Genomic DNA, 9,423 nt, shown 5'->3' with positions numbered 1-9,423 from the left:
ACCTATGAATTATATTACTATATTAAGGAATAGGTCCACATATATTTTGTGGGGCCCATACATATTTGACAAAAATAGGAAAATTAAAGCATCAGTACACAAAAAAATCACACATGATTTCAACCCTAAAAAGTCAGATGCAAACCATTTTTTTTTTTTTAAGGTAAGAGATGCAAACTAATGGTAGTTAGTTAATTTACTAATTATAGACATTTTATTCACAATATAAAATCAAATAATAAAGTTGTAGAAAAAATAAAGAAATAGAGAATATAAAATCAAAAACTATTTACAAAATGAGAAAAATATAAACAATAAATAAATTGAAAAAGAGAAAGAGTACCCAATTGTGGAGAAGATTTTTTTCCAAAATTTCCTTAACACACGTTTATAGAAAGAGAAGAATAAATATGCAAAAATAAACTAAAGATAATAAATAGAAAAAAAAAAAAGAGAGGAGAGAAGAGAGATGAGATATGAGAGAATAAATAGAGATTGAGGAGTTTTTAATTAAAAATGATATTTTAAATATCTAATAAGGTTTTTTTTTTAAAAAAAATTTAACCCACGTTTATAGAAAGATGAGAAAATAAATAAGAAGAAAAAATGTGAGAGAGATAAGAGGGGAGAATAAATAGGGATTGAGGAATTAGTTTTTAGATAGAGATGACATTCATACCCATTATTTTACCTTTAAAATTTATTCTCAATATTGGGGGGCCAAATAGTAAAATTTCTCGTTTAAGAAGAGAAAAATAAAGGAAAAATAAAGGAAATTAACATAAAAATGAGAAAATACTGACAATTATGAAAAAAATCTAAAAATCCAGGGGGCCATGGCCCCCGCCCCTTAGTAGGTCCGCCCGTGTACTAGCAACTGAACTAGGTAAAATTGATGCACTAAGGGACACGTGCATGCTATTAACCCTTAATACTGCATCATCCAGACACAATGTGGACTTGTGTTCAAGGAAGAAATTTCGACCGAAACAGGAATTTCGACCTTGCAAAAGGCCGAAATTTCGATCGAAACTGGACACTTTTTCTGAAAATTAAAACTTCAATTTCAGGCCTCATATGGACTCAAAATGATTTGGATTCTTGTATACTACCTATTTCAAGCATAATAAACACAATGGAACTAGTATTTTGTAAAAAACAAAACTATTGAAAATTTATCATTCAAGTATACTAACAAATGACTGGTTCCGACAAGTGCAAACTGTATTGCATACATGCATAGAATCAACAACATACATGAATTGTTTGGTAGAATGGTTACATATACAACAAGTCAACAAAATAAAATGACCAGCTAGATCAAGTGATGGTGTCTCAAATATATAAAGCTAAAGCCTATATAACATATATACATAAAATAAAAATACATAATTTTAGAAAATAATTATTATAATAAAAAAATGAAAAAATGGTAGCAAATAATAAAAAGATAAGTTTAACAAAACACAATTATAGATCATAGTCCTAGGCTAAACATATATTAATTTCAAGGCAATACAAGATCATTTAAGGCATGAACAAAACAAAAATAAAAAAAGGGGAAGTTTGGAACTGTTGGGTGTGGCTCATGCTTCACATTCTATTGTTGCTGGAGTTTCCTTTGTAGCTGTTGTGGCTTAGGAGGTGTTTGGAGGCTAAAAATGAGCAAAAGTGGTGTTTGAAGGCGAAGGAGTAGTGAAAATTAGGTGAAAATGGGATAGAAATCAACAAAAACTAAGGAAAAACAAGTTGGAATGCTGATATGTCGAAATTTAGGTCGAAATGGTCGAAATGGTCGAAATCTCAGAAACTCGAAATTTGATACTTTTCTTTTCGAAATAATTGAAATTTCGTTTCGTTTTTTAAAAATGCAGACATTTCGACCGAAATTTCGACAATTTCGGTCGAATTTTCTTCTATGCTTGTGTTGCAGCAGATTTGAGTTATCTTATCTCTCTTCATGCCTTTGTGTTTACCTCCTTATACTAGGTCCTTGCTTTTGGTTAGATTCCCCCCCCCCCCCACGAGTTTCCCAATTTCATCCTGCGACCAGTTGAGCAACCTCACCAATGCACCAAGGTCCACTCTCTTAAGGGTGAACACAACATTTAAACCCATTGCCATGATTCCTCAACACAACCCCCCCCCCCCGGTTAACCTAATTTAGCAGCCATCACCATATTGTTTTGGGATCCATGCTTATCTGTTGTCATCTTTATGGTGTTGCAACAGTTGTTATGTGACTTCCAGCTTATACTGGTTGTTGCTGTGGTTTGTGACTTGACCAAGGCCATTGAGTTGTATATTCCCAGGCAGTGGTACAATTGAGGCCATAAGATTGTACCTTTGGGCATATGGTTAAGCTCAAGCCAAGTTATCTTTGGTTCACTGATCAACCAAGTCAGTTTATCTCACTTAAAGGTTAGGTCCTTGTTATGGACATCAGAATCTGCATATCTAATAAAGATTCAGAGGAAGTGCAGCTGATCATTCTGCAGCAAGTTGACAGATTCATCTTGGCTTTAGTGTGGTAAGCTTTAGAGTGGTAATGTGTTTGCAAGTATACTAATGGTTTGATGATATGGACTAACCCAGGCACTGAGCAACATGACAATTAAGTTTTTCGGCAAGGGGATGTGGGACATCCCTCTATAAATCCACTACAAAATTTAATCCTTCAAGTTTACTTCAGCATCATCAGAATGAAATTCATGTGATGGTTTTTCTTAAATCAAGAACAAGTGCCTGACTAAAAAGTAGTTGGGTCTCAATAAAAAATGTTTGAATGAATTCTGTGGTACCACTTTAGAACACAACATCAAAACTGCTTCCTTTCACCCCTTCGAAATTGCAATCATCGATTCCCATCTTCACACTCCACTTGACCTGCATCCCTTCTTCCTCTGCACCACCAGACGCAGCTGGGTTTCTATGGCTTTGTTTCTATTGCGGTAGTGGAGCTTTAACCTATTAAACTAAAGATCTGTTCGAAGGAATGCAAATGTGACATTTCCATAGTTCAGAGAGACAAGGGAGCTGCCTAGATCAATTTCGTTTTCAAATTGGAGCAGAGTCAGGCTGGAATCAAATAGCAACACTAGAAATTAGAATTGGGGAGGGCAAGGCAAAGATTCATTGATGTTCTTCAAAATTAGCGACTGAAGCTAAAAGGGTTGAAATGGTAGAGAAATGAATATCTGAGTGCATTTCGTTTTCGAATTAAGAATCAGTTTCTATACATTTTCTGAGATCATGAGCTCCAGAGAGAGAAAATGAGTCAAGGCATGAACATGAATTAGATGTAACTCCATTGCTATGATCAAGTGTAAATGTACAATCATGAATCATTTTCATATACAGGGGAAAATTTCATAATGGATGAACTTTATTGTTTTCATCAGAGTCAGAAGAGGAATCAGAAGAGGGTAGATGATCGAAGAAGCTGTCAAGATTCCAGGAGCAATTCTCGTTCCAATCCCCTCGATTGGCATTGGCACGCCATTTCTGATCTGCGATCATCTCTGGAGACAGTCCCAGGTGAAGTAATTCCTCTTCGGAGTGATGAATCGCAAGGCTGTAATCTCCGCCGGTTCCTAGTTGAATGACCAGGAATTCGCAGTTATTCGGATTGTTGAGGTGCTCGAATTGCTCCACCGTCCACTTGAACCACTTCATCAGAAACACTCGCATGGTCAGCCCGTGTGACACGATGATCAGATTTGTCTCGTCACCATGTTTGTAATGGTGATGATCAATCCTCTTCATGTCTATATCCCTCCACAGCGACTCCATGAAGCCTGCAAATCACAAACCCGAAACAATAAAGAGAAACCCAGATGCAGAGAAGAAGAAGAAGAAGAGGATATAGGTACGAGTGGTTGACATACTGGAGAGACGATCGAAGACATCGGCAGCTGATTCGCCATCAGGGAATCGAAAGAAGAAACGGCCGAAGCGCTGACGAGCGAGTTTAATGGCCTTCATCCGCTCCTCCACCTGAAAATTGCCGAAATCCTGTTCTCTGATCCTGCATTCCTCCTTGACTCCGAGGATATGGTTTCTGGGGAAAGATCTGCCGATCTCGCTAAGGGTGGAGCGAGTTCGGCGATAAGGAGAAACGTAGAAGAAAACCTTCCAGTTGTTGCAGCGGTCGTCGTCGGAGATGAGGCGGCGGAGACGGTGGCCGGCGTGGCGGGCTTGGTCGATGCCGTGAGGGGTGAGAGGGATCTGATTGTCTGGGGTGATGGTGTAAGCAGTGTCGTCTAGGTTACCTTGGCTCTCTCCATGTCTCACTAATATTATTCTCTTGGGTAATGGTAGATGTTCCATGGCTTCTTTTCTCTTCTCTTCTTTGTCTTCTTCTTCCTCTTCTTCTTCTTCGTTTAATGAGACGATAGAACGGCTGATAAATCCTCGTGAGTTTGTGACTTTTGTCGTCTGAATCAGGTTCATGCTATCCACTCCTTTACGCAATAATGTTTTGCACGCCATTTTCCACACCATTGTTGGCATCTATTGTCTCTTCCTCTGAAAACAGATGTTTAGATAAAAGTCAATTTGAACCAAACTTTCGCCAACCCTATCTAAGATTTACAAAATCTGTCATTAAATTAAATTCGCATTCGCATTCATTTAGGGGTATCCAAATCCGTCCAATTACTATTAGAATATGGATATGATATATCACCTCTCTACATTATTTATCCAATAAAATTATCTAGATTAAGTTACGCTTTTTTATTTATATACATTTTTTACTTGAGATATTTGACTATTTTTTTGAATATTTTACTAAAATAATTATAAAATTGCTTAACTAAAAAAAAAGACTACAAAAATTGCTAAATTCTTAAATTTCAAACATTGCCTCACAGACAAAATGGTAAAGATGTCAATAGGTAATTGAAAACTTGAATTCAATTTGTATTCATACTAAATTTTAAAAAAATTACTTAAAAAACTATCGGATTATCATCCGAATCCGATTGAATCCTCCGAAACCGATAGGAATTTATCCGAATCTATCCGAATATAATAAGATGCGGACCAAATCCAATCCGTTTACATCCCTAACTGTAACTACATGTCGGAATATTATCAAGGTAGAGAGACCCCTCTCTTGAACATATGATCAAAGGTAGTGTCTAGGAATTATCCTCACCCCTATCTAGGGGTGTAAACGGACCGGATTTGGATCGGATAGTGGTATATCCATATTTGCATCCTATTATATTCGGACGGATTCGGATAATATCCTATCGGTTTTCGGGCGGATTCTGTCGGATTCGGATTATAATCGGATAGTTATTTTCTTAAGTTGATTCTTCTAAACAGACATGAATATAGATTAAATACAAGTTTTCGACTACTTATTTACATCTTTACCTTTTTATTTATGAGGGCTAGGCTTAAAATTTAAGAATTTAACAACTTTGGTATCTATTTTTGTAGAAAATATAGAAAAATAGTCACATATTATAGACAAAAATTATAAAAATAAGAATAATAAATCTAAATAAGTAACTTAATCGGATAATTTTATCGGACGGATAATATTCGGTAAGAAAGGGTTATACCATATCCACATCCTATTACTAATCGGACGGATTCGGATACCCCTAAACGGATGCGGATTCGAATTCGAAAGCGAATTTCGATTATCCATTTACACCCCTACCCCTATCATCCCTAGGGCTAGGGGTTCTAGACTTATAGTTGCACCCCAAGTATGGTTCCTTTATCCTCAAGCTTAGATAATCATATCTTAACCTGCTTGGTCCACTATCACTATACATTTCTAAAAGGTTTTCCTGTTTGAAAACTGACAAGGTGAACCCTTCTCTTGTGAATGTGTGATTACAGAGGGCGGTTAGGATGGTTACCCTCTTCCTTCAACTTCTAGAGAATCCAAATGCACCTGACCCCTCTTCTCCGTAAGAGTGGGGGATTTCAAACTTATGGTTAGGTAGCTTAGGTAATATATATTTTTGTTTTTCAGTAACTTGAATGAAATAAAAGAAGGTTCCATGACACTTGTGCTGAAATACACTAACGTGAAAAAATGGCCATTTGTAGATGTGTTTTTGGTCAAGTCCTCGTGGCTGGGTTGGTGATGACCAAATAAAAACACGACCAGTTGTCTCATTTATAAAAAAAAATCTCATCTTCTCTAGAAGTTTTACACGTCCTCTCCTGACACCTGCGATGATATAAGTACTACGTAGTTTAAAGGTTTCATTTTCTATGCAAGGGACATGAAAGAAATATCAATTCAAAAAAAAATGGATGCGTTTTCAATATTACAATTCTTTATTGAATTTTAATTTACAATTATCTGTCTCAGAATAACTTATCAAATCTCTCTTTTAAACACATAATTAATCTCAATGATAAAACCCTCCATATATAAAAAGTAATCTCCCTCTCTACTCCACAACTCTACACACCCTTTTCCCTCCCCCTCCCCCCACCCCCAACTCAAAAAAAAACCTTCATTTACATGTAAAACTACTCCTTGAAGATTAGTGAAGGTGCATGTATGCTAGTCTAGATGAACCTTGAATTATAGAATTTGGAGATTATGAAATTATCTAACCATGACTTATAGAATTTGTTAATCAGAATATAACTATTGTGCAAATTTAAGATGTTCCAATTTGGCATGGTTTTGGGATGTTTCTACTTTTCTATCGATTATCATGAGGTGTTCCTAAAATTTTTCCTAGTATAATTAAAGGTTTATTCATCCTCTTCTCTAACGATTTGAAAAAAGAAGAAAGTGATTGTCAATTTGACATAGATACAAGGGCGACTTTACTTTTTGCCGATTATCTTAGAGCGTTTTTGAAATTTCTTTTTTTTTTTTTAGGAAAAAGAGTTAGATGAGCCAACTTATATGCACTTTGACTACATTGTTCCTCTTTTTAGTTTTAGTTAAAAAAATCACTCTTCCTTAATTGTTATCGTATATCAATATTCGTTATCGTATATCAATATTCCCGCTTAGTAAAAAGTCTTACACCTAAACCTAAGTTGAAACACATAAAGTATGTAATGACCCTCAATCTTAGTGAACATTCCCTCTAATTTAATAAAAAATAAAGGACATGGTCAGGTAGGCAAAGGATGATTGCTTAAAGAAACCAGTTTGAGTTCTACTCCTTATATAGGTGTTTAGTGTTCTTCATTGTTTCGGTGAAAATTGATCTCATTCAATCCCATATGACATGATTCATGTGATTTGTGGGGTCAGATTTAATTTTTTATTTTTTATTTTTTATTTATTTATTTTTTTTTTGGGTAAGAAGTCAGAGACTTCATTTTCATTCATAGACTAGAAATTACAGACACACAAAAGAAAGGAAAAATACAAAGGATAGATGCATGAAACACAAGGTTCAGTTCGAACCAAAGAGCGAAAATTGACCAAACTGTCGTACATGCAATAGACAGAGTCATCCAAACTAAGAGATGGGACAAGCCCAATAAACCCTTAGAGCTAGAGCTGTAACAAGCACAGCAATGGTTAAGCACAGTGGATACAATAAATGTATCATCTATTACAAACACCCACAAAGGGGTAGACACGCCACAAAGGCGGAGACGTACACACCACAAGGGCGGAGATAAAACACGCCACAAGGGCGGAGACAGATCACGCCACAAGGGCGGAAATTTTGGTTGTCACGGTGGTAGCACCGGTATTGCGAAGAAAGTCATGAACTGTCATACGTCGTTGCCGTAGATGAGAAGACCAGTAGCAATGGTGGACTACCTGCAAAAGCATGCCTCAGCAGAACTGGCACTTCCAAATATGGAGTTTTTTCTGCTCGAGGTACCAAGACTCGCTTCAACCTTTTTTTTTTTTCTTCAACCGAAAGTCCTAAAAACAGAGAGACAAAGAGACGGAGTGGATGACCAGAGAAAAAATGCGGTGAGAGAGACTAGAGAAAAAACAGATAGACACCAAGAGACTGAGAAAACTGAGTACTTTTTTTTTTTTTGGTTCTTTTTCTAAATAGCAACTTCACAGGAACAAGGCGGAGAGAGGGAGAGAGGCGGAGAAGACCAGAGAGGCGGAGAGAGAGGTGGAGGTGGAGAAGACACACAGAGAGGCAGAGAAGAGGGGTGGAGGTGGAGAAGACGCACAAAAGGGTCGGAGAGGAGGTGAGGGAGAGAGAAAATGAAACGGAGAGGCGGAAAGAGGGAGAGAGGAGTTGAGGAAGCAGGTGTATGGGTGGAGGTGGACCTCAAAGAGCGGCGGCGAGATTCAGTTTCTTCCAAGCAGCGGCGCTAAGGCTTCTTCAGAGCAGCGTTTTTCCTTGCACGATGGTGCCTAACACTTAAGGGTGCTTTGGCCTCGCTGCAATTGTGGGGTCAGAATGGCAACACAGAAATTGAGCCAAAGATCTGGGCACCTATGTTTGAGAAAAAATGGCAACAAATAAACTCCAACCTGCCTGTTCAAATAACAAATCATTAGTTTAACCTCATTCTTCTTCTTCTTCTTCTTCGTTTTTTACTATTATTATTTTATTTTATTTTTAATCTGTGTGTGGTTAACTAGCTTAACCTCATTTTATGTATTGAAAATTGAATAAAGTTTCATTTTTTTTTTTTTTTTTGGGGGGGGGGGCAAGAATAAAGTTTCATCGGATGGAAAAACAGAAGTTCTTCAGGTAACATATATTTGAGAGGGGTGGTGCATGCCATGAATTTCTCTTTCTTTTTTTTTTTTGTTTTTCTTTTTTTTGTTTTGTGGGGGGTAGAAATGCATGCCATCAATTTGTGGTAAGAGTACAATCATACACCAATAAGAGATTGGACAAATAGCATCCCAAATTTTTTACTTAAAAATTTTTATTTTTATACCTGACATTTTGTAAATAACATTAGCAAATACTACGCCATCTAATTGTACAATTCTACACATTCATTCACCCACACACACATACATTCACCCACACACAAGGAGTTTTGGATCTTCTTCTTGAAGAGACTCTCCTAATTTAGTTATAAGATTCAGTTACGCATACATTCTAGTCCAAGGACATTCACAAGATAACAAATGCACCCTAGAAGTCTGAAATGAATATGGGTGAGTCAATGCATTAATATTGTTCAGGTACAAATGTTTGCTCATTAGGTTGTTATCTTTATGTACTGCAATCAAGTTACTTTTACCTATTTCATTTTATTTGTCTTACTTTCCAATCAATCTCTTGCAAAAACCAGTCTCTACTAAGAACTTCAAAAAAAATTCCTAAAAGGCAGCCTTGAGTGTGTTGAGCAGTGATCAACCTTTGGCAGCATTGCAGGTTGGTAGTAGCGAGTGGTGGTGGAAGTTGTGATCCTACTGTGGCTCATGCTAAGCACAAACTCATTTGATTGCCATGCTGCTCCCACTCAGGGTTTGCTTTCCTC

The 9,423-nt window shown here is 36.8% G+C and overlaps 1 protein-coding gene across 1 annotated transcript; it reads right to left on the bottom strand.

Moving 5' to 3' along the window:
• Nucleotides 1-3,194: 3,194 nt before the first annotated feature.
• LOC149019143 (phosphoglycerate mutase-like protein AT74) lies at nucleotides 3,195-4,514 on the bottom strand. Its single transcript, XM_089154486.1, has 2 exons — nucleotides 3,888-4,514; nucleotides 3,195-3,797 (listed from the first exon to the last, which is right to left on the bottom strand). The coding sequence occupies exons 1-2, from the start codon at nucleotides 4,510-4,512 to the stop codon at nucleotides 3,370-3,372; spliced, it is 1,053 nt and encodes a 350-aa protein (XP_089010612.1). The 5' UTR covers nucleotides 4,513-4,514; the 3' UTR covers nucleotides 3,195-3,369.
• Between the last annotated feature and the right edge of the window lie 4,909 nt (nucleotides 4,515-9,423).

Source organism: Hakea prostrata, chromosome 4 (assembly GCF_041222555.1).
Source record: "Hakea prostrata isolate BN-2017 chromosome 4, UWA_Hpros_2, whole genome shotgun sequence".
Classification (NCBI taxonomy): Eukaryota; Viridiplantae; Streptophyta; class Magnoliopsida; order Proteales; family Proteaceae; genus Hakea; species Hakea prostrata.
This window is presented reverse-complemented; position numbering and strand designations above follow the sequence as displayed.

What these genes read in the sequence shown, in the direction of transcription:
- LOC149019143 (XM_089154486.1), bottom strand. Translation starts at nt 4,512, where the DNA reads ATGCCAACAATGGTGTGGAAAATGGCGTGCAAAACATTATTGCGTAAA. An exon ending in TGTCTTCGATCGTCTCTCCA is followed by an intron (nt 3,798 to 3,887) that starts GTATGTCAACCA and finishes TGTGATTTGCAG; the next exon opens with GCTTCATGGAGTCGCTGTGG.